The sequence below is a fragment of the Brassica napus genome, chromosome C6 (genome assembly GCF_020379485.1).
Source record: "Brassica napus cultivar Da-Ae chromosome C6, Da-Ae, whole genome shotgun sequence".
Classification (NCBI taxonomy): Eukaryota; Viridiplantae; Streptophyta; class Magnoliopsida; order Brassicales; family Brassicaceae; genus Brassica; species Brassica napus.
The window spans coordinates 47,814,591-47,835,791 of record NC_063449.1 but is presented as its reverse complement, the minus strand read 5'-3'; the positions used below and the strand labels follow the sequence as shown (position 1 = coordinate 47,835,791).

Sequence of the window (21,201 nt, the reverse complement as noted above, 5' to 3'; positions counted from 1 at the left end):
AAAAAAAAAAATCTGATTTAGATCAGCTCCTCTATATCAAAAGAGTATTTTATAAACACTTGGAGATTCTTTAACTTCGGACAACAATGATGGTGGGAAACCATTTAACTTTGTTGTAAATAAACGTTATGGTAATGGGCCTAACTAAATAAAAAGCCCATTCAAGATGGTCGTAAAACCTTAGAAGAGAAACCTGACACGGCGACGTTGTCGGACCGACCGAGATGGGAAATGAGACCAAGAGCAACGGAGCTTCAAACATGGGAGGAGGAGGAGGATTCAGGGCAAAGATGGAGCACTATGTCTACAGTGGAGAAAAGAAGCATGTTTTGGCTGGGATCGGGATCATCACCATCATCTTCGGCATCCCTTGGTATCTCATGAATCAAGGTCCCGTTCTTTTAGAACCCAATTCGACTTCTTTGTGTTAACAAGCTAGTTTTTACAAGGAAAGTCTAGATTTTTATTTAAAAATGTTTCATTTTGATATTGATAGTTAGATATAAGCTGTTAGATTTGTAATTCAATGAAGTAATAGCATAAGCTTAGGATTCCTAAATTAAATTTTGATTGATAGATTGACTGAACAAATTAAGTTTGATGATTACTGAGGAATGATGAGTTTTTGTTACATCTCAATCAATTTATCATATTTGGTTTTATGTATGTGACTTTTGGTTTCTTCCTTCATTGAGCTAATGTTTAGACTTGACTCTTGTTAAATTTCTCGTTTGTTTTAGGATCAAAGCATCGGTCGCACCAAGATTACATGGAAAAGGCTGATAAAGCTCGTAAAGCCCGTCTCTCTTCATCTTCATCCTCTGACAAGTAGTTCTCTCCAATCCTTTTCCTCATCTTCCCCACTTGGAGACCTTTCTGCAAACTCTAGTTAGATATGTGTGTCCTGGATGAACATATCTCAGTGTTGTTTTAGAGTTCGGATACGTTTCATTTCACTGTACTGAAGTTTTCTGTATCAAATAAGTAAAAGTTTCCTCAAAACACAAAAACAATGAAAAGGATAAAGAATTGCGCTCCTAGTGAAACGATTCATTCTCATAATATTTCATCTAGAACACACTGTTTCCATCTTGTGAAGGTCACAGATGATTAATAAAAGCAAACATAGACAGTACTAATAGCAATCTCCTACTTGTCTGGCCACCACTTATGTCCTCACAGAGGCATGAGCCTTCTACGTTTGTAGAACCAGAGGAACGCCAAAAATACAAGAACGCCACAGACTCCAGTAATGGTCAAAACCCATTTGAAAACACCTGGCTCTTCAAACAAATCTATCTCAAAATTCATCCCAAAGATCCCTGCCACAACCCCAAAGATGGCCACCACAAACGTCGCTGTAGTTAGCAGCAGCTCAAACTGTATCAGCTGATTCCTCACGTTATCCTGCAAGCAAACACCATAGATTCTAAGCAAAAAAATAAAGATACAAAGTATATGATCAAGATTTAAAAGGTATACATACCAATTGAATGTTGATGAAGTCTTCAGTATCATCAATGTACTCCTTTAACTGAGTTGTAAAGAGAAAAAAACAGAGGATTAAACCTGTTAATAACACAAAGGAGTGGTGTTTTGATGTTACCGAGGTTAGCTTGTTGAGAGTGCTATCAATGACAACAAAGTAAGCTTCCAGCAACATCTCCAGCTCCTCTATATTCTCATTTTCGCTTTCTGAGCTTTTCGCACTGTCATGCCTGCTCCTTGCAATGCTCAAGCTTCTCTCAAGTCTCCTGGAGCTAGGAGGAGAGGAAACAGGAGACACCGGCGCAGAGAAAGAGACACCATCATTAGGTAAAGACTGATCACCATACAAAGAACCTTCCATCCTCTTCTTCTTCTCCGTTAGATACATCTCCGCCATGTCCCCATCATCGTCCATCAGCTGCTCAATCTCATCCCTCACCTTCTGAACTCTTCTCGTCAACGCCACAAGCCTGCTCTTCAGTCTCCTCACACGCTCCAAGTTCACAGTACTGATCTTTGAGGTGAGCTCATCCAATAATGGATACGCCTCAATCTCCAACTCTGAGGCCTGAGCATCAAGGAAGGTACAAGCAGCTTCGAGGGCGACCTCAAGGGCCCTGAACTCGAAAGGCAAGTAATCAGGGGACGTGTCGCCTACAGAACTTGCCTTTAGTCTCTGCTGGAGCTCAACCACATAGCCAAGGACATAGTCATCTAAAGAATTCAATAACAAAACCTCATCCGCAGTAATAATACAACGGATCTGCTCCAAGTTAACAACAATAGCCCTCTCTCGTCCCAGGATAGTAGACGGATATACAAACAAAGGATCAAGCAGGCGCAAGTCACGTGCAGGCAAGTCGCATCTACGCATCATTGAGAACTTATCCACCTCGATGACTTGAGTATTAGCAAAAGCGTCAACGCGGATCCACGACTTGAGACCTTGTCCACGCTTCTTGAGACCTGAAACGTCAAGTCCGAGGAGAGGCTGTCTCCCTGAGGAAGAAGGGCGAGAAAATGAATCTCCTCTGAGGGGTGGAGGAAGCAGACGATCTTTGAGATCAGACATTGTTTGACAATCAATCTACAGATACTACAAAACCGAGTAAGTGCATGCAAAGGATGAAACTTGATCAAATATCGAAAACTAAGAAGACGATTCAAAGTTAAAACCTTTGCGATCATACAAACGTACAAGTCATCGAGTGATTGGGACCCAATGATCAAAAAACAGAGAAAAGATCACCAAAAAAGGTTCTCAAATTGTACATGAGAATCCACATCACTTACGTTTAATAGAATCGAGGATTGCCTTCGTTGGATCCTTAACTTGAGTGAAGGCGAAGAAGCAAACGCAAAGCTTGTGGAGGTTTAAAACCGAATTGCAAACCGATTTTTAACTAGTTTAATTCGGTTTAGATTCAAATGTACCGGTTTAAGAGTTAACTAACATTAAACCGAATATTAACCGCTCAAAAAGTTCGGTAGATAATAAAATGATGACGAATGGACGACGTATGAAGATCTTCACTACCTTCTTCTTTCTTAATTCTCTGTTTGTGATTCTCGTTCTGGACATTGAACTATTGCGATAATTGGAGTTCGATCATCCTAAAGGTGATCATCAATTTCATTTTCTTTTTCATATAATTTTAAATTAGTTATGCGATTTTTGTATATCTTTCGACAATTTACCTATCTTTCCGATGATCATCATAACACTAAAAAAACGTATTTTTTTCTCCTTTCTCGAGTTATGAGTTTTCTGGTGATCATTTTGCATTACGTATCTGCTGAGTTGATGATGACAAACTAACCCTTAATTGTATGATTTTTTTTTTCAGACACAGAGTTGTAGTTATTGTCTGATTTCTGATACATACTTTTGTTTTGGGCTTTTAAGGATTTTTATGAGCTCTTAGAAGAAGCTATAGGGATGGCGTGTCTATAAACTCTGGTGGTGAAAAGCCTTCAACTTTGCGTGTTTGATTTGAGGAGAGGCCAAAACGAAGGACGGGAGCTCGACAAGGAAGGTCTTGTTCTTCTATCCTCCCGATGTAACTTTCTCAACTCAGTGAAGGGCTTATTACATTCACGAGGTCAGCTGCTAGAATATTTTCCGTCTAATCAGATGTTCAAGCTCATGGTCTCTCTGCGGATCATGTTCAGATTGAATTTCGAGGAAAACATTATGTTTCAGTGGTCAGTTGCTTATTTAGATTTGATCTAAACTTTGGTAGATAGTAGAGAAAAAATAAGGAGATTGAAGCCAGCCATATGGAGGATTGATGCATTGCATGCACAAGGAAGTTCATTCCCTCTTTGTTATGTTTCACGGATCAATTAGGTCATCATTGCTGGATAAAGAACCAACTGGAGTGCTTATCCGATCACATTTGTATCCATTCATCACAGACTCTTTAAAATGGTACGCAAATATCCACCTATTCTACAAACTAGTCCATGATTTGAGTTTGCAACATTAAAAAAAAAATGACAAGATGCTCATCTTTGTGAATGTGTCTCTTCAGGTACTGCAGCGGAGCATTCTCCATGGTTTAAAAATTCTACTTTTTAATAAAGTTCTTTTCAGATGTTTAGGTTTTTTCTATTACAAAGTTGAAAAGATTGATCATGTTGTCTATCTACACTTGGTCGTAGAACTTGACCCTTGACGGTTTCAAAAGGTCAAAAACAAACTTCGAATCCAAATTAATTATCATTAGATCCAAATTCACGAAAGCTTTTTAAGTTTTTTCATTGGATACTTTTGAGAGTCTACATAACATAGAAATGACTTTATTTACATTTAAGAGCCATTCAAGAGACAATTTTCAACTATTTACATTGTTCTTATAGTCTCTCTGTTGTTATTTATGTGCATTCGAATAATTGCGAAGTCGTCGTCTTCAAGCGTAAGGATTCACGTGAGAGGAGTAGTCTCTTGTTCCTGCACCTTCCCATCCCATCCATTCCTCCCACGTCTCGCAATCTGGATCATTCATTCCGTTGAATCCCTCTTCATAGACATCGAATGGCTGAAACTCCTCTGCTCCCTCCATCTGATTCTTTATTTGCTTCAACACAATCTTCAAAAAGACAAAACAAAGATCATCAATACACAATGACTTGGCTTTTTTAAACCGAATGTTTGCGTAAAGACAAGACACTTACATCGTAAGCTTCGTTGATTGTCTGAAACTGCACTCCACAGTTGCTTCCTCTACAAACATCAGGATGATACTGCAACAACAGATCAGAAAGATGACAACTTTGAGAAACCCAGATAACCAAATCGATGAAAAATCGAATCTTTTAACAGATCTAAACGATTGAGGTAAGGTAAAAAAAAGGTCAAACCTTTTTGGCGAGTTGTCTGAAAGCTTGCTTGACCTCGTATTCAGATGAATCTGGTCGGATCCTGAGGGTCTTATACGGATCCATTACAGAAGACGAAGAACAGACGACTCCTTTCCTGTTCAGCATCTTCGTGTTCTTTCGTCTGCTGTTCTTCAATCGAAGCGATGAAGAAGCTGAGGAGAACGAAGATCCGGGCAGACCCGAGAACCCGTTTCCTCCGATCGTTAAAGCAATAGTCATGTTTCTTGAGAATAATTTGAGTTCTAGAATAGCAAATATGAATTCTTTTTTTTTTTTTAGGGATTAAAGTGAAATTTTTAAAAAATGGATTTGTGGACTGGATAGGGAGAGAGGTAGAGGCAGGGAACAAATATATAGAGCCGAGAGAGAAGCGGTGACTAGTTTTCTCGTCATCTATTACTGTCCCTATCCTTATCCATTACCCTATTTCCAAGGCTTTTTTTTTTACTATTTTTACAAAATCTATTAGATTAAAAAACATTTATCCATTCCTACTTTTTTGTTATTTTGTTTAGTTAGTTTCTTTTTACTGTTTTTTTATAAAACAATTATCCATTCCTACTTTTTTTTGTTTATTTGTTTACAAGTTTTATTTTGATTTTCCCAAATAAAGAAAACCATTTAACTATTGTGCTTGGAGTTAGAGATCTGGTTTAACAAAAAAATGTGAGACAAGGGAAATGTTTAATAAGTTGGTGGTGTTTCAAGTTGTGATTAAGTTCAACTCTGTTTTCTTTACTTTCATATGTTGTTGAATCAAGATTCAAAATTTTATAATAGGGACTTTTAAACTTAAAAACAGTAATAACAAAAAAACAATACAAAAACATTTCAGTTTACAACCTTATTTGTCTGGCTAGTCTAGCCTCTTGTTCATCACCAGCGTATGCAAGAACAGACCCAAATGGCTGCTCAATTTGAGTTCTCATCTAAATTCAAGTTGAGTAGCCAAAACAAGATTTGAAAAATCTGAAGAATTTTGGTACAAATGACAAACAACACAGCCTCTTTAAGATCTTCTTCGCTTCCTCTTCTTCTCTCTGTCGCTTTCATCCGAACTAGAAGAAGACGACTCAGATTCAGACTCGGAACTAGAACTGTCGGAGCCAGACGATGATTCTGATTCTGATTCCGCAACTTGCTTCTGTTGTTGCATGATGAGGCGTGGCATGTTCTTCAGGTACTCTCTGAGATTCTCTGTGATGCCTCCAAGACCAATTGAGGTAAAGAAGTTGATCGCAAACCTCGTGTTCTTTGGGTTATCTTTAGGGAAAATGGACTCAAGTGATTCCTGCATTGTTGGATCCTGAAGCCTCTCATTAAGCAGCCTAATCCCCAAGTGTTCTGACAATTCCTGCAACCAATGCAAAGTAGTAACCAAATCAACACAACAGTCTCACAAACAAATTTGCCTAGCAGATTCCTAATTCTGCAGTAACATATCCACAGTTTTAGATAGCTCACTACGCAATCATATTATACAAACGAATTAAGCAATAACATGACCCAAATCCAATCGAACCAATGAGATAAACAGCTCTGAAATGGTAAAATGAATTTCACGGAATGTTTTGTTGATTCAAGTTACCTGGAAAAGGATCTTAATGAAGATACGGGACGAAGAAGTTGTGTCCTCCTCAGTCAGCCGAATGTAGGCAAGCACATGCCAGGGGAGTGCATCTGTGCCCAGTAAATGGGCGAAAAACTTGGCCACATTACGCAGCTTGTTCGTCTCAAGTCGGTGGATCATGGAGTACTGCTGAACAAAACATTTCTCAAAATTCTCTTGATGAATTTTGTTGATCATACAGAAACGCTGACCCAGCAAACCGTAGTAGCGCAGATATGTTCTCTCCTGAGAGCAACATTCCAGGAGCATTATGCATAGTTCCATCTGCAACATTGAATTGGATAAGAATGTTGTAAGCCTTGTGTACTTTCAACAATCACAATACTTTAAGATGGACTAGTTTATTCATCAAACAGTAAAGCAAACATATGAAAGCAGTGGAATGTAGAGATAATCAGAGTTCGGAATGAGTTACCTCTTGACCTGGTTCAAGTTTAATTTTAAGTAACTTGTGACCTGCTTCCTCAAAATCAACGCTGGACATTATGGTCAAGTATATTGTCCTCCTAAGGTTAACAAGATTGGTCTCTGTCTCATCTCTTATCCTCATTTGTTCTTCATCTTCTTCATCAGACTCATCTTCCTCCTCATCATTATCATCTGAACTAGCATCAGAGCCATCTTCATCCTCAGACTCATCCTCACCAAGTAACTCCTTCTTCAGCGCCTCGTATTTCTTTTCGTTCTCAACGAAGTCAGGATCAGGTTTGAAAACATCTGCAAACAGAAAATAAGAGACAATTTCCAAGTTAAGAGATGCTCCACAAATATAAAAAGGTAACCCATCTCTCTCGAACCATGAGGTAGACTTACCCAGAGAGGTTTCAGGATTTACTTCATCATCAATAGATAGATCATGCGAATATTTTTCTTCCACAAGATCTAGCTCCGGACGAACTGCCGGGTGTCCCTGAAAGTAAATCATTCACACGATTTATGAGCATTATGCTATCAGTGAAAACATCATCTCTACAACCACCAAGGATGTAAGAATATAATTCAATAAAGTTCTGTCTAAAATATATTTACCTGAAACTTCGCTTTCCTAATAGCAAAGAGCCCTTCAATCAAATACTGGACTCTCTTATCGATATCTCCCTCGTGGAGAATACCACGAAACCGCTCAAAGATCCCTGTATTCACAATTGGAAGAGCTTAGAAACGTGAATAAAAAAGCTTAGAAACGTGAATAAAAGGGAAGAGCAGTGGCGATAGAAAACATATATGCAATGAAAAAATAGGTGAAGTTAATCGCTTAGATACACAACCAGATTTCAAAGTTATCATTCACCAAGAGATGAAGTGGACTATATGTCAAATTGTCAATAATTACTGACGTGTTAAATAAGTTGGTGGATTAGGTGGAAATACAAAACAGTCTACTCTTTCTCACTATAACAAACAGAAAGAGAGGTTGAAAGGAACTTTACCGTGCAATCCTTTTGGGGTAACGTCCTGAAGCATCGCACCACACTCTGTGACAAATCCAACAGCCACCTCGACACTATCATCAGTCGGGATCTCCAGAAGTACACTGACTAATTCAAGGGCAATGAGCTCCTCGGCGACTTGCTGGTTTACTAGATGTGCTATGAATTTCACGGCAGCGAGCAACTGAGGCTGGCAAAACAAAAATAAAACACACAAATGCATAAATACAACATATAAATCAAAATGCTTGACAAGACTTATAGACTTGGAAAGCAAAAAAAAAAAAAAAGACAAACCTTGTCATTACGCTTGTACGCTCTCTTTAGCTGCAACACGACCCTCTTCAGTAGAAGTTCAGCAACTTCAGGAAATTTGGCGTTAATTACAGCGACCAAAGCTGCAAAGACATCCGTGAATCCAGGAGACGCCATTTGGGACTTCATACACGAACGGCAGAAAAGTCCCCTCCCTCTGATGAGGTTTTCAGCAAACAGTTCAGGGATTATGTTCTTGATGTTGCTTGCATTAACCTTATTGACCAGCCCGTTAATACTTTTACGGAGAGCGTCCCAAGTAAGACGTTGATACTCTACACTGCTCTTGTCTTCCACCTCCTTCATCATGCGTGCCAGCTTGAACGGAGGAATATAAACCCCGCCAGTTTTTCCCAAAGCCACAGCATTGCTATCAGACGGATTGAGTTCTGCCAACTTGGGCTTTGCAACTTCAATCTTCTCTTCCTTTCTCAGCTTGTCTCTTTGACTGTCATCATATCTATCATTGTGTCGCCTCTCCTTCTCATCTCTACCTCCATCGTCCCTCCGATGCCTATCCCTGCGATGCCCATCAGACCAGTCTCTCTCTCTCCGATCCCTCTTTAAGCGACTTTCATTACCTCTATCAGTCCTCTCTTTTCCTCTTCCCCCGCTCCTAATCTCACCTTCCTCATCGTCATCAGATGCTAGATGATCTCTACGCCTCCTCTGGCTTTCTCGCCCACCTCTCCTGCTCTTTTGCCTATCATCCTCTTCATCATCAGAAGGCTTATCAGCTATGACCCTACTACCCCTATGACCTCTCTCTCTATCGTGCTTCTCCCTGCCTTTGGGACTTCTCCTGCTTCCTCTCCTTTCATAATCATCCTCAACCTGTCTGGTTTCCTTCTTATTTCCCTTCAAATCACCATCTTCGTCTTCCAAACCTCTATCTTCAGCAACCTTAGAAAGATGCTTCTCATCTTCTTCTTCATCAGAAGAAGTGTCAGCTCTAACTCTACCCTTACTTCTTCCTTTACTCACCCTCCTCTCACGACCATCATCAGAATCAGAGTCTACTTCTCTACGATTCTTTCTAGACCCCCTAGCTGATTCCTCATCAGAAGAGCTATCTGCTCTCGCCTTATCTCCACGGCTTCTCTCTCTTCCTTTCACATCTGCAACGCGACCAATCTCGAGATCTCTTCGCGAGCTCTTAAGGTCATCATCGTCATCAGAAACCCTAACACGACGACCAACCTCTTCCGTCTCCATCCTCGAGCGCCTAACATCTGGGCTTCTGTCTCTTCTTCTCCTTCTCGCTCTCTCCTCTTCATCGGATGAACTATCGTGCCTACCCATGGATTCAACAGCGAATTGCAGATAAAGTACGAACCTTTCCCCCCGATTGTAACAGAAAAATCCTAACCTCGGAGCAAGAACCCTACTGCGAGGTTGTCGCCAAGATCTGAATCGCCGAGCAAAAGTGAGAGACTGGCAAATCAAATCTCTTCGATTTGGTTTTTGTTCGGAGTTACGCCGCTCCTTACCCGCCAAGATTTTCGTTACTTGCTTCTGGAAACGGCACGACGTGTGTATATATATATATATATCTTTATTCGGCGGTCGATACGAAGAATGGGCTAAGGCCCAGTTTTTAGATGATGTTTATATAAAAGAATCCTAATATATGTGAGCCCATGATTACATTTTATTTCAGTTAAGAATATAATTCCAAAATACTATTTGTAAATTACAATAAGACGCACATTTCAAGAAAGTCACTAACTTCAAGAAAGATGCCTTCGTTCGTGGCATATGCTCCTCTGCAACTTCCAAATTTCAGTTTTACCAAATTAAAGGACGAAAGTTTTGAACGTGTCTCAATGGGTCATTGATTAAAATATTACCTTGACCATTAACTAGACAGTAGAGAGTAATCATGTCCTATGTACGTATGCTCATGTTTAATTAAATTGAATTAAAGCAAGAACTATGCCGGGAGAAGACTTTGTGGATTAGACGTGTGCTCGTTACCCAATAAATCAATTTAAAAATCTTAATAACGTAATTTAATTCCCAATCGTAACGTAAAATGCACCAAGTAAAGTTTAAAATAAAATATTTAAATAGAAAATAAGAATAGTGTATTGATCAGTACTAGAAAAATAAAATCAAGGGAAATTCTACAAATCGAGTAACATTAACTGTGAAAGATGACGACATGGTAGTACCTCTATTTGATCTTATTCAAAGTAGAATGTAAAATCACGGTTTAATTTGGTTAATTACGGTTTAATCAAAGGATGCATGAAAAATAATCTGAGAAGAGGGAAAGAAGGGTCCCACAGAAGAAGACGATCAGACAACTACTGTCCGCTTCTTATCTCTCTCCACAAAAAAAAAAAACATGACACGGAGTCTGAAGATCAAAGCAAAAGCCTTTCGTAGTCGTAATCGAAACGCCAAATCATTACCGTTCAACTGAAATCCAACAGCTCTCCTTCTCTCTTGTACGCTATCTTCTTCTTCTTCTTCTTCAACTTCTCTTTCTCCAAATCTTGTGTCTTTTTTCATTTCTAGGGAACTTTTTCAGATTACAATGGAGAAAGGCGCTAGATTTGAGGGAGACAATACGAAAAAGAAGAAGACAGTTGGTGATGGATTTGTCGGCGGTTTTTTCCCTGTCTCTACCACCAAGATCGCGTGGAAATCAAGAAAAAGATCAAGTACTTCTTCTCTCTCTGTCTCCTTTGTTTCTTTGTTTTCTCAGATTTTTTTTGTCTTTTCATTTTATCGTCTGAACGATTTAGGCTGTTAAAGTCATGCTTGAATACTTAGCTCTCTCTCGGTTAACTGTTTCATCAAAGGCTTTTTCTCTCTGTCTTTAGCTTTAGTTTTAGCATTAACGACTTAGATTCCAGCATCTGTGAACTCAGACAAAGCACCGGGAGATGCTATGGAGGTCACACCAGAGAAGGATGAGTCAACAACAACAACAGCAATGGAAACCGATAAAGCTGGGGAAACAATGACCACCACAACCCCTCCTGTTCTGTCCGAGAAAAGAAAAGCTCTGTTTGAGCCGCTCGAACCCATCACAAACTTGAACGGAAAGCGACCAACAACAGATGCTGATTCCCTCTTGCCACCGCCAGATTTCGAGTCTGCAAACTACCCGAAAGGCTGGTTGATCGGTAAGAAGAGGAAGCTGGTGAATGTTGATGTGGTTGAGAGCATGCGAAGAATCGCTGTCCAAGAAATGAACAGAAAGGTAAAAAAGACTCTTGTTGTGTGTTTCTTTTTTCTTGTTGGTAAATTTTGTTAGATTAAAAGAGGATTGTGGGACAGGATCGAGAGATAGATGGGTTAAACGAGCAGCTAGAAGAAGACTCGCGCTGCTTAGAGCATCTGCAACTCCAGCTGCTACAAGAGAGAAGCAAGAGAACGGAGATTGAAAGAGAGAACACAATGCTGAAAGAGCAAGTTGATATGCTTGTCAACATGATACACCAAGAAGAAGAAGAAGAACCCTAGCTAATAGCTCTGTTCTGTTTGTTTATTCATTTGTCCATAAAACGTAAGGGAGAAAGAATCTTTACTACCATCTATTTATCTGGTTAAGCTACTGTTGTGTCCTCCTGTTAGAACAAATAATAATCAACTACATTATATTTTGAACCTGGTGTGTATGTATGTATGTGTCTGAGCTTGCTTCAGCAGGAGACAGAGGCCAAAAAAGAATAAACAAATGTAGATAGAAGTGGTTTGTGTATATATAACTGATGTGGTGTTAAAAAGTGTAATCTTTTTGTGTACTATGAATAAATGAAATTCTACGGACCACGAATTTTCGAGAGTCCATCATAATATTAGCTTTTGCAAAACAAACCTGCATGAACACGAAAGAGATTTGCTTCAGTATTTACATGTCCATCCCCAGGCAACACCTTCATTTTTTTCTGATTTATTTGACTAATAAAACAAATGCTGAAGTTAAGAAAGACATTGAGAGAAAGCTCAGGTTGTGTAAACCAAACTTTTTGTTTTATTATTCTCACAGATCCATTATTCAATCACTGGTTTTATTCTTTGGTAATGACTACTACATTACAGACACTGTAAAAAAATTTCATTCTTCTTTCTGATGGAAAACACGGAGTTGACTAAGATTACCATTGAGGGTCGCGTGATATATCCTTTTGTCTCCAAGTCCCAAATCCGACAGTATCAAATTACCCTGCAAACAACAAGATTAATGCAGAGACAAGAGTGGGTAAACGCCAACACAAGCTAAAAGCATATAGTAGTTTTACTACAAGCAAATACCTCGCTGGCCATTAATTTCCGGACATTGCTAGCATACAGTTTGGGATTATCCTTCTCTTCTTGTGAAGGGTAGTATACAGGTAACCGTATCACCTCCAAGTGGTTTACAAATTGACAGAGAAGGAAGAGAACGTGACGTGCCTGGATAAACAAGAAACGGTGAATTTATTTTCAAGGCCAAAAACTTGAGAGTTTGTTAAAAAACAGAAACACTCACTCCGGATATTGTATCCCATGCTGCACTGAAACGCTCGTACGGGTATTTTAGTATAACAGGAAGAACAGGAGTTCCGGCCAAAAATGCACCTGTCTTGAATGTAAGCAAGTAGTCTCCGTTGGTGGTTGTTCCTTCTGCAGTGACACCAAACCAGTTTTATGTAAAAATGATGGCTTGGTTGGTAAATGGACTACAGGAGCAGTACTGAACCTGGAAAAAGCATAATAGTCGGAGCAGATTTATTCTTATGAGCTTCTCGAACTCTCTCATTTACAGTGCCTGTAAAGATAATTAAACAGCGGTTATATACATAGTATGAAGACTATATTGAGCATCATTAGTTAGATATTATACTAGACTAGCATACACTAGTTACTGTACTGAGAAAGGTGAAGAGCAACTTCTCCTGAAAAAATCACATACCAGATACACCCTTGAAGTCAGGTGACTTTGCCTCTCGTTGGACATAGACACAACCAAGGCACTTGCTGCAATAGAAAGAAACAAGATTGTATAATTAAATTTGAGATGATCGGTACAAAAGAAAAACAGAAACAAGGACATTTTGATATTTTGATGAGCTAAAAAGGATTTTTTTTTCAAGAACTTAGATAAAGTTATTCAGAACTAACCTGATGAGGCCAACAAGAGGAAGTTTGCCCACTGATCTCTTCACAACCAAAAATAAATACAATTGTCATTGCCAGAAAAAAAAAAGATAATAAAAAAAATGTGAACTTCAGAAAGTAATTTTAACAGAAGCAGTACTATATATAGCATGACTCTATCAACTAACCTTGGCAACAAAACTAGGGAAAGAAGCAGACATATGATACAAAATGTCCAGGTACGAAACGTGATTAGACACAATCACTCCAGGTCTTTCAGGTTCCTCCTTATCGGTTTCCCCTTCCTGTAGGAAAAAAACAAACGCCAAGCCATGAGTGAGTAACAAAACCTTGAACCAATTACAGCAAAAAAGAGGTCCCCAGATACTATATAAATTGTACAACAACAAAAACTCCTCCTTTGAGCCAACATTGTCAGTACAATCTAGAATCCCACCAAATAAATGAATCTTCTTACAACAAAGTCTGACACTTTAAAGTTCCCTATCCACACCTACAAGGCTACAAGTTCTTCCACACACGTAATGAAACTTGGCTTATACCTCAAATAAGGACCATCCTAATGAATTGTACAACAACCTATACCTCAAATGTCCCCAGAACAGTGCCTGCCGACAATAAAGTCTGACACTTTAAGGTTCTTTATCAAGCTCCCCACATTATGAATCTCAACTTATACCTCAGAAGAAGTGGTTTCAGGATCCGGACAGCTCTCAGGAATCCAATAAAACCCAAACACGAAAAGCAAAACCCTCGAGAGAAACCTCCCACACCGCACGATCACAGTCCTTCTCCACCCACCCATGTGAGCATAATCTTCCTGAACAACTTCTTCTTCCTCCTCTTCCTCTCCCCCACGATACGGAGACGAGAACAGAGTAAACACTCTGCACACCAAGTAATACAGAAGCAAGATCGTCATCGCCAGAATAAACCGAACGGGCACAAGCGTCACCATCGCCACCGCGAGCTTGGCTTTCTCCGCCGCCGGAAAAGGACCCAACCCCATCGTCCCGTACAAATCCGTCCTCGCGTAAGGCGCGAACTTTTTGTCGAGCTCTTCGATGGCGGCGGAGACGTCGGATTCCGATTTGAGCAAGGGGCGTTCCTCCTTGCTCGTCGGTGGATTCGAATTCATATCCTTTAGCTCCGATTCCATTTATTATTGCCTTAAAAATCTAATCTTTTTTGTGGTCTCGCAGTTTTGGGGAATCAGACAAGGAAGAAGAGTGGTGGGTTCTTGTCTGATTGCGGATCTAAGGAACGTGTCATTCGCAATCCGTCTCTTCGTCGTCTCTAGATTTCCCCCATGAAAGGTTTCAGCTTTCGCGCACACGTATAGATTCGTCGACGTTAAAAAGGTAAACGTGAAACGAGAATAAGGGGTTTTGATTCGGTGAGACGAGGTGCATGGTAATGTAATATACTTGAGGAGAACAAACTGTTTTGTTTTTTTTTTTTTTTTGTTAAATAAAGCATATGACTTGGTTGGATTAATCAGATGTCTTATTGTAAGTCGCTGCCTGATCAATGTTAAGCTGGATCCAACCTGAGATTGATTTAACCATTTTTGGTATGTTAATGGATTCTTTAGAATTTTTTAATCAGGACTTTTTTACTAATTACTATTCAGTATTCTGTAGTTACACTTTAGTGGCAACACACAGAGCAAACGGGAATCATGTATCAGGCGTGTCCTCCTACTTAAGAATAAAACTGTAAGTGATTCACAAGGCATGTCTCCTTTCAATTCAGAAGCAGGATTAATCATTTTGTTTTAATTTACTAAAGAGATTAGTAAACATTGACAATCAAGTGGCTTAATTATAATATAGAAGTTTGCAGAGTCCAAGACATACTCATAGCTACCAATAGTTCACTATCACGACAATTAGATTCCATTTCACTGTGAGTTGAGTGGTCTTTTCTTCTGTTTTTTTTTTTTTTTTTGTTTTTCTTTGTTGAGTACCAATCAGAAGCGTATATCACGATGAAAATAATGCATACATTCATTGTCATTTCATTTGACAATGACCTTAATTAGTGTACTTGTAGTAGTTTACATTATGGAACAATCTTACCATGACCGACTTACTAGCGTGAACAAAGGGTGTGACGACCTGGGATTCAGTAATAAAAAAGTTCATAAAAGATATATATATATATATAGAGAGAGAGAAAGAGAGAGAGAGAGTGAGTGAGTGAGAGAATAATTAACTAAGTTTTTGTATTTTAAAAACGTATAAAATAATTATTTAGGTAAAACAATTGGACATATTATCAGACAAAGTTTTTGAAAACTTTTGTTTTGTATAAATATCACAATTTAAGAATTGCTTTACGATAGGGAGTAAATAAAACTTGGCCGGAAACTCGTAATAATCTTGGATCGACCGAGTGTTACTAACGTTGTGTTTGGAAGAATATGGTTGGTTGATTATGTTAGTGACATCAAATCATCAGCTTGCACTAGCTGCCAACATTGTAAGAACTAACAGAAGTAGCAACACCATCCACATTCCACACACTGTAAATTTTTGTAATGATTAGGTAATAAAATAGCAGTAATTCACGTGAATCCCCAATAATTTTCTCATGCACAAAGTGGGGTCCTAACTCTCTTTTTTATTTTTGTTCCTTTGCCACTTCTCTCGCCAGCCCTTCCTCTTTTGTTCTCTTCACTACCTCCAAACTTCCCAAGAATCTCTCTATTCCTCCTCTCTCTCTCCTCTTATTTTCTCTCTGCGAAGAGAGAATCCTCCTTTACGAAAATGTCGAAGAAAGCAACTTTTCTGCCATTGAATCTCTCACTTGCTCCTTTCCTTCTTGTTCTTCTTTATCTTCTTATGTTGTGTGTTAACGTTGCTCATAGCGCCCACGAGAAGAAGATTCTCAGTCTACACAACAACATTTGGTCTCTCACCAAATCAAACGAACCTTCCAGTTCATGTTTCTCTCACAATCTTGGTGAGTTTGTTTCTCAAACGTTCACCAACCATAGAGAAAGATATATAGATATACACTGTTTCTTTGCTTTAGTTTAATATTATTAATTAATGGCGTGATTTATGGGTTTTAGATTAGCAAAAGCCTCAAACTTTGTTTAAGCATTTAACTAAAGTCATTACTTTTGTAGCTCCCTTTTGTAACTAATACTATATGCTATAGCTGTTTTTTCTAAAGCTTTACAAAGTATTTATGGAATCTTGAGATTCTTTCCTCCAACTCATCTAACATAAATGTTTGTTTCTTTTGCGTCTGTTGCCTCCTGAAACTCTGTTTTATATATCCTCTTGTTGACTCTTTACTCTGTTTACGTTAGTATTTATAGAAGAAACTGATGGTTTTGTTTTGAGAACTTAGCAAAAGGAAGAGAATCATCATCCACTACACTGGGGATGAAACATAGGGGTCTTTGCTCAGGAAAGACTATAGATTGGGGTAAGAAACTGAGAAGAGCCTTAACTCTTGACAACCTTCGAGTCCAATCACTTCAACTCAGAATCAAAGCCATGAGCTCAACCACAACAGACTCCATTTCAGAAACTCAGGTTCCACTAACCTCAGGGGTGAAACTTGAGACTCTGAACTACATCATCACAGTTGAACTAGGAGGGAGAAACATGACTTTGGTAGTTGACACTGGGAGTGACTTGACTTGGGTCCAATGCCAGCCTTGCAAGTCATGTTACAACCAACAAGGTCCTTTGTATGACCCATCAGTCTCATCTTCATACAAGACAGTTCTCTGCAACTCATCCACTTGTCAAGACCTTGTAGCAGCTACCAGTAACCCGGACCGTTGTGGAGGCAGCTATGGTGTTGAAAAGACAAGTTGTGACTACGTCGTCAGCTATGGGGATGGTTCATACACTAGAGGAGACTTGGGAAGTGAGAGTATCCAGTTAGGCGACATAAAAGTGGAAAACTTTGTCTTTGGTTGTGGTCGAAGCAACAAAGGTCTATTTGGAGGAGCTTCTGGTCTAACGGGTTTAGGAAGAAGCTCAGTTTCTTTAGTCACACAAACCATGAAAACCTTCAACGGAGTTTTCTCATACTGTCTACCTTCTCTAGAAGATGGAGCTTCTGGCTCATTGTCTTTCGGTGACTACAAGAACTTAACTTCAGTCTCATACACTCCATTAGTACAACACCCTCAGCTTCGTTCCTTTTACATTCTGAACCTCACCGGTGCCACCATTGGTGGCGTGGAGCTGGAATCTCCAAGCTTTGGTAGAGGGATTATAATCGATTCAGGAACGGTTATCACTAGACTACCACCTTCTATTTACAAAGCTGTGAAGACAGAGTTTCTGAAACAGTTTACTGGGTTTCCTTCAGTTCCTGGCTATTCAATCTTAGACACTTGCTTTAACCTCACAAGCTATCAAGATGTAAGCATTCCCACTATCAAAATGATCTTCCAAGGTGACGCTGAGCTTGAAGTGGATGTCACTGGTGTGTTCTACTATGTCAATCCTGATGCATCTCTGGTCTGCTTGGCCTTGGCAAGTCTGTCAAATGAAAACGAAGTTGGTATCATCGGAAACTACCAGCAGAAAAACCAGAGAGTAGTGTATGATACCAAACAAATGAAACTTGGCATTGCAGGAGAAAACTGCAGTATCTGATGATTGTGTGTTCCCTTCCCATATCATGAAAGCCAATCATCTCTTTTGGCAAAGCCAGTTTGAATTCTTCAACTAGTCAGTCATATATATATGTGTGTCTGTATCGGTATAGCAACTGTAAGAAACAATCCTCTTATAAAAAAATTATCTAAAACAGATGAACATACAATGAACAAACAAATACATCTAAGAGAATCCACTTGACAGGTTTGTCTAAGAATCTGGATCAAGCTTCATTAGTTAACAGAGCAGTCATCTCTATCTTGTCAGTTTCAACCACATCTTCACTTCTTCGGTTCATCAACATATCAGCAGGAAGAATAGTTGAGCTGGGATCAACGTTAGGTATCAAAAAGACCAAACCAATTGGAATTACTCTCAACAAACTCCTGATCACAATAACCAACCAAAGATTATCAAACTGAGTACGTGTAACTTTCAAGGCGTGTAGCAACACTCCTCCACCCCATGAGGACAACAGATGTCCTAAATGTTCAATAGACATGAGCAAAGCAAAGAAAGTGCCCTCCATACCAGCAGGGCAGAGCTTGGAGCTGAGAACAAGTAAGGGTAGCCACTTGATTCTACTGATCATGTGAGAAACAAACTCATCTACCACAATGAAGAAGTAATCAGGAACACCGAGCTTCAGATTTATGCGCAGGACCAGGATCAAGTCGAGAAATCCTGACAGGACTGATAAGGAAAGTGCCCAGAAGACTACATTCCGGAAAGGGAAGTTCTTCAGAAAGTTCTGATAAAGCAGTATGCCCACGAGAGAGCCTATTGCACCAAAAGACATAATGGATCCAACTGCTTCCTAAGGAACAGAAAATAACAAACATTAAGGCACAGACATTAACTAAGAGATGAGATCTCCATAAACAAAGTCAAAGCACCTTAGAGAAGGAAGGCCCATCCTTAGAATCAGTGTACCAATAGAACATGCCTTCATGAATGTGCAAGCTCACTGCAGCTGACAACAACATGAACAAGCATGGGCGCCACACCTCACCATATTGAAAAGTTTTCCATATTGCACTTCCGGCATCTATAAACTTCTCATTCACCTGAACACAAAGTTAGTCTATTAAGTAAACAAATATAAAACAACCACACCTTTGGTCTATAAGGATAGCAAAAAAAAACGTACATGCTTGCCACCTGGACTACGAGAAGGAGATTCTTTCAAAATCAACCCAACCACAACAGTCAATCCTGCAGTCATACCAAGTAAACCATACACACCCTGCCAAGAAACAGGACAAAATGAAAACGCTTAAAGCATTGTTCAGAAGCCTAACAAGGAGAGCTTGAAAGAGCCTTACCTTGGACCCAAACAAGTGAACCAAAACGCCACTAAGGGAGAAACCAACCAAGGATCCAATAGAAGAACTCATACCACACAGACTCTGCATATCTGCAGCGAGCGTAGGATGGCTTATGCTAAGCTGTGTCACACAAGCATCAATAGTCACATCAGCTATAGCAACTCCAGCACTTCCCGCCACAAGACAGGACAACGCCAGTCCAAGCTGCAGATTCTTATGCAGAGATAACACCATCATAGACACCATACTAAGCACACCTACCAAGTAAAAAAGATGACATCTTTCCTTTATTAGTAATTTCTTCTTTCCTTTATTAGTAACCAAAGAAACTACCTTTAAGCTAAGAACACCTATCAAACAGAGAAACAAAGATTTAATCTTTCCTTTATTAAAGAACCAAAGAAACTACCTTTAAGCTAAGAACACTTTATCATCTGCTCGTCTTTGAAGTAGTACTGCGTGCTGACTTTGCTGAGCCCTTTGCCGAGCCCTTGGCTAACGCCGTAGACGACGATCACGCCGAAGAAGAAGCTCCAGTGAAGCTCTTCGACGAGCATTCTTAGCCACCGCAGAGGCCTTTTGAACATTAGATCTAAGATCATTCCTCCTTGGTTACTTCGCCTCGAAACGGCGTCGTGCTCTGTTTCCACTGATCGGTTCGCCATTGATACGAGGTGGCGATCTGAGTAGATGGACCAGTGTTGTTATATAGAAGCACTGGGGTTGATGACGTCACGCGTGACGCAGTTAATCTTGGACTTTGAAAGCTCGTGACGAGCTTTGGGAGTTCATCGATCGGAATCGTACTTTGTCTTCCCTCCCTGAGAAGTGAAAACCGTCCGTTGACGGCGTTGAGTGCGTGCCCTTCCGTTAGTTGACTGTTATGTATGACTTTGCAGTTTGGTCAGCCAAGTTTATAGCGCAAAAGCAATGAGCCATGCTCACTAACAATCGTGAATCAGACCCACAAATGCGACTATGGTAAATAAAATATAATCTTTTTTTTTTTTTCTCAGCTATGCGGTAAATAAAATATAATCGGTAAAGTTTATTTAGACAAATCCAAACTATGCGAGATAGAATATTTATATTTTCAGATATGAATGAAAAAATTCCCAATCGCACAGATAATTTTTACCTGTCACTGCCAAATTAATTCAGAGGCTGATTATAGTTGGTAAAATTGTACTCTCTAATTGACAAACTTTACCATAACTGTTGACAATTCCTTCCACATGCAACAAGATTTGGGGGCAGGTAGTAGTCACATTAAATTTAACAAAATGTGACTTTTGTCCATACTAAATATTAAGAAAACAGATAACAGTTTCGGAGTTATGAAATTTATTATATACGATCACTCATATCTAAGTACAATAGTTTGGTCCATGATAAAATTATATAATATAGTTGTGTGTGTTAGTTAATGTGTGTTTGCATGAGATGTTGTTCCCAAAACCATTATATTTTTTTTTTTCTAATGACAAGAGTATATATGAATATATGTGTTAAAGACTGACAAGTAAATATATTCAAATATTTAACTGAACAAATATTCCAGCTTTTTTTAATTTTTCAAAAAAAAATATATAAGAAAGTTTCTTGCTCTTTGGCATCACATCCCTCATGGGCCGACCAAGAAGTAGATCAACCATGAAGAGATCAATATTGAGGCAACCAATTTTGCTTGCCTACTATCTCCAATCTTTCCCTTAGCTAAGTAGATCCTTCCACGTGTTAAACCTTAAATTGTAATGACAAGACAAAGCGTTATATACATTTGCAAGTCATAATCAATTCTGAGAACTTATTTATGGTGTTTAATAACCAATTTAGTTAGGAAAAATGATAGCATATATAAATCAATTATGCATTAT

General features: G+C 39.2%; 8 protein-coding genes and 1 long non-coding RNA gene across 11 annotated transcripts; 4 read left to right on the top strand and 5 right to left on the bottom strand.

Annotated features, from left to right (window-relative positions):
* The first annotated feature begins 153 nt into the window (after window positions 1–153).
* Window positions 154–1,010, top strand: LOC106430706. Its single transcript, XM_013871497.3, has 2 exons — window positions 154–390; window positions 741–1,010. Exons 1-2 carry the CDS (start codon window positions 225–227, stop codon window positions 830–832), a joined length of 258 nt encoding a protein of 85 aa, XP_013726951.2. The 5' UTR covers window positions 154–224; the 3' UTR covers window positions 833–1,010.
* Window positions 1,011–1,022: 12 nt separating this feature from the next.
* Window positions 1,023–2,831, bottom strand: LOC106430705 (magnesium transporter MRS2-10-like). The gene is made up of 4 exons (XM_048761638.1): window positions 2,782–2,831; window positions 1,607–2,575; window positions 1,487–1,534; window positions 1,023–1,407 (listed from the first exon to the last, which is right to left on the bottom strand). The coding sequence occupies exons 2-4, from the start codon at window positions 2,558–2,560 to the stop codon at window positions 1,177–1,179; spliced, it is 1,233 nt and encodes a 410-aa protein (XP_048617595.1). The 5' UTR covers window positions 2,561–2,575; window positions 2,782–2,831; the 3' UTR covers window positions 1,023–1,176.
* A 159-nt stretch (window positions 2,832–2,990) lies between these two features.
* Window positions 2,991–4,236, top strand: LOC111207324. Its single transcript, XR_007325369.1, has 4 exons — window positions 2,991–3,108; window positions 3,395–3,590; window positions 3,732–3,919; window positions 4,023–4,236. It is a non-coding gene; the product is annotated as an uncharacterized LOC111207324 (long non-coding RNA).
* LOC106430697 (chaperone protein dnaJ 8, chloroplastic-like) lies at window positions 4,225–5,253 on the bottom strand. Its single transcript, XM_013871485.3, has 3 exons — window positions 4,852–5,253; window positions 4,666–4,734; window positions 4,225–4,580 (listed from the first exon to the last, which is right to left on the bottom strand). Exons 1-3 carry the CDS (start codon window positions 5,089–5,091, stop codon window positions 4,401–4,403), a joined length of 489 nt encoding a protein of 162 aa, XP_013726939.2. The 5' UTR covers window positions 5,092–5,253; the 3' UTR covers window positions 4,225–4,400.
* Window positions 5,254–5,656: 403 nt separating this feature from the next.
* On the bottom strand, window positions 5,657–9,759 carry LOC106430744 (pre-mRNA-splicing factor CWC22 homolog). Its single transcript, XM_013871539.3, has 7 exons — window positions 8,230–9,759; window positions 7,933–8,122; window positions 7,532–7,635; window positions 7,316–7,412; window positions 6,918–7,219; window positions 6,461–6,766; window positions 5,657–6,226 (listed from the first exon to the last, which is right to left on the bottom strand). Exons 1-7 carry the CDS (start codon window positions 9,547–9,549, stop codon window positions 5,882–5,884), a joined length of 2,664 nt encoding a protein of 887 aa, XP_013726993.2. The 5' UTR covers window positions 9,550–9,759; the 3' UTR covers window positions 5,657–5,881.
* A 784-nt stretch (window positions 9,760–10,543) lies between these two features.
* BNAC06G40080D (protein HEADING DATE REPRESSOR 1) lies at window positions 10,544–11,868 on the top strand. 2 transcript variants are annotated; one of them, XM_022704713.2, is made up of 4 exons: window positions 10,544–10,700; window positions 10,784–10,916; window positions 11,127–11,461; window positions 11,539–11,868. In XM_022704713.2, the coding sequence occupies exons 2-4, from the start codon at window positions 10,790–10,792 to the stop codon at window positions 11,722–11,724; spliced, it is 648 nt and encodes a 215-aa protein (XP_022560434.1). In that variant the 5' UTR covers window positions 10,544–10,700; window positions 10,784–10,789; the 3' UTR covers window positions 11,725–11,868. The 2 variants fall into 2 exon arrangements, with proteins under 2 accessions (XP_022560434.1, XP_022560433.1); XM_022704712.2 differs by having other exon boundaries at window positions 10,545–10,700; window positions 11,112–11,461.
* A 60-nt stretch (window positions 11,869–11,928) lies between these two features.
* On the bottom strand, window positions 11,929–14,750 carry LOC106430746 (lysophospholipid acyltransferase LPEAT1). Of its 2 annotated transcripts, XM_022704711.2 has the most exons (9): window positions 14,042–14,750; window positions 13,530–13,646; window positions 13,366–13,403; window positions 13,157–13,221; window positions 12,944–13,012; window positions 12,734–12,867; window positions 12,517–12,657; window positions 12,364–12,427; window positions 11,929–12,079 (listed from the first exon to the last, which is right to left on the bottom strand). In XM_022704711.2, exons 1-9 carry the CDS (start codon window positions 14,519–14,521, stop codon window positions 12,060–12,062), a joined length of 1,128 nt encoding a protein of 375 aa, XP_022560432.1. In that variant the 5' UTR covers window positions 14,522–14,750; the 3' UTR covers window positions 11,929–12,059. The 2 variants fall into 2 exon arrangements, with proteins under 2 accessions (XP_022560432.1, XP_013726995.1); XM_013871541.3 differs by lacking the exon at window positions 11,929–12,079 and having other exon boundaries at window positions 12,218–12,427; window positions 14,042–14,747.
* A 1,246-nt stretch (window positions 14,751–15,996) lies between these two features.
* On the top strand, window positions 15,997–18,149 carry LOC106354806 (aspartyl protease family protein At5g10770-like). The gene is made up of 2 exons (XM_013794848.3): window positions 15,997–16,329; window positions 16,726–18,149. Exons 1-2 carry the CDS (start codon window positions 16,134–16,136, stop codon window positions 17,991–17,993), a joined length of 1,464 nt encoding a protein of 487 aa, XP_013650302.2. The 5' UTR covers window positions 15,997–16,133; the 3' UTR covers window positions 17,994–18,149.
* LOC106354805 (probable folate-biopterin transporter 3) lies at window positions 18,110–20,213 on the bottom strand. Its single transcript, XM_048761636.1, has 5 exons — window positions 19,734–20,213; window positions 19,322–19,581; window positions 19,147–19,242; window positions 18,893–19,063; window positions 18,110–18,813 (listed from the first exon to the last, which is right to left on the bottom strand). The coding sequence occupies exons 2-5, from the start codon at window positions 19,568–19,570 to the stop codon at window positions 18,220–18,222; spliced, it is 1,110 nt and encodes a 369-aa protein (XP_048617593.1). The 5' UTR covers window positions 19,571–19,581; window positions 19,734–20,213; the 3' UTR covers window positions 18,110–18,219.
* Between the last annotated feature and the right edge of the window lie 988 nt (window positions 20,214–21,201).

Bases quoted from the DNA above. Each gene is read 5' to 3' on its own strand.
- LOC106430706 (XM_013871497.3), top strand. From the start codon at position 225: ATGGGAAATGAGACCAAGAGCAACGGAGCTTCAAACATGGGAGGAGGA. The intron at 391-740 runs GTCCCGTTCTTT...CGTTTGTTTTAG, and splicing joins TTGGTATCTCATGAATCAAG to GATCAAAGCATCGGTCGCAC.
- LOC106430705 (XM_048761638.1), bottom strand. From the start codon at position 2,560: ATGTCTGATCTCAAAGATCGTCTGCTTCCTCCACCCCTCAGAGGAGAT. The intron at 1,535-1,606 runs GTAACATCAAAA...TTTACAACTCAG, and splicing joins CTCTCAACAAGCTAACCTCG to TTAAAGGAGTACATTGATGA. The intron at 1,408-1,486 runs GTATGTATACCT...GTTTGCTTGCAG, and splicing joins ACTTCATCAACATTCAATTG to GATAACGTGAGGAATCAGCT.
- LOC106430697 (XM_013871485.3), bottom strand. From the start codon at position 5,091: ATGACTATTGCTTTAACGATCGGAGGAAACGGGTTCTCGGGTCTGCCC. The intron at 4,735-4,851 runs GTTTGACCTTTT...CTGTTGTTGCAG, and splicing joins TCAGACAACTCGCCAAAAAG to TATCATCCTGATGTTTGTAG. The intron at 4,581-4,665 runs GTAAGTGTCTTG...GTCTTTTTGAAG, and splicing joins CAATCAACGAAGCTTACGAT to ATTGTGTTGAAGCAAATAAA.
- LOC106430744 (XM_013871539.3), bottom strand. From the start codon at position 9,549: ATGGGTAGGCACGATAGTTCATCCGATGAAGAGGAGAGAGCGAGAAGG. The intron at 7,413-7,531 runs GTAAATATATTT...ATTTACTTTCAG, and splicing joins TTAGGAAAGCGAAGTTTCAG to GGACACCCGGCAGTTCGTCC. The intron at 6,767-6,917 runs GTAACTCATTCC...TCAATGTTGCAG, and splicing joins AACTTGAACCAGGTCAAGAG to ATGGAACTATGCATAATGCT.
- BNAC06G40080D (XM_022704712.2), top strand. From the start codon at position 10,790: ATGGAGAAAGGCGCTAGATTTGAGGGAGACAATACGAAAAAGAAGAAG. The intron at 10,917-11,111 runs GTACTTCTTCTC...CTTAGATTCCAG, and splicing joins GAAATCAAGAAAAAGATCAA to CATCTGTGAACTCAGACAAA. The intron at 11,462-11,538 runs GTAAAAAAGACT...ATTGTGGGACAG, and splicing joins TCCAAGAAATGAACAGAAAG to GATCGAGAGATAGATGGGTT.
- LOC106430746 (XM_013871541.3), bottom strand. From the start codon at position 14,521: ATGGAATCGGAGCTAAAGGATATGAATTCGAATCCACCGACGAGCAAG. The intron at 13,404-13,529 runs GTTAGTTGATAG...TTGGTTGTGAAG, and splicing joins TCCCTAGTTTTGTTGCCAAG to AGATCAGTGGGCAAACTTCC. The intron at 13,222-13,365 runs GTTAGTTCTGAA...TTTCTATTGCAG, and splicing joins CCTCTTGTTGGCCTCATCAG to CAAGTGCCTTGGTTGTGTCT.
- LOC106354806 (XM_013794848.3), top strand. From the start codon at position 16,134: ATGTCGAAGAAAGCAACTTTTCTGCCATTGAATCTCTCACTTGCTCCT. The intron at 16,330-16,725 runs GTGAGTTTGTTT...TTGAGAACTTAG, and splicing joins ATGTTTCTCTCACAATCTTG to CAAAAGGAAGAGAATCATCA.
- LOC106354805 (XM_048761636.1), bottom strand. From the start codon at position 19,570: ATGGTGTCTATGATGGTGTTATCTCTGCATAAGAATCTGCAGCTTGGA. The intron at 19,064-19,146 runs GTACGTTTTTTT...CTTTGTGTTCAG, and splicing joins GTAGTCCAGGTGGCAAGCAT to GTGAATGAGAAGTTTATAGA. The intron at 18,814-18,892 runs GTGCTTTGACTT...TCTGTTCCTTAG, and splicing joins ATGGGCCTTCCTTCTCTAAG to GAAGCAGTTGGATCCATTAT.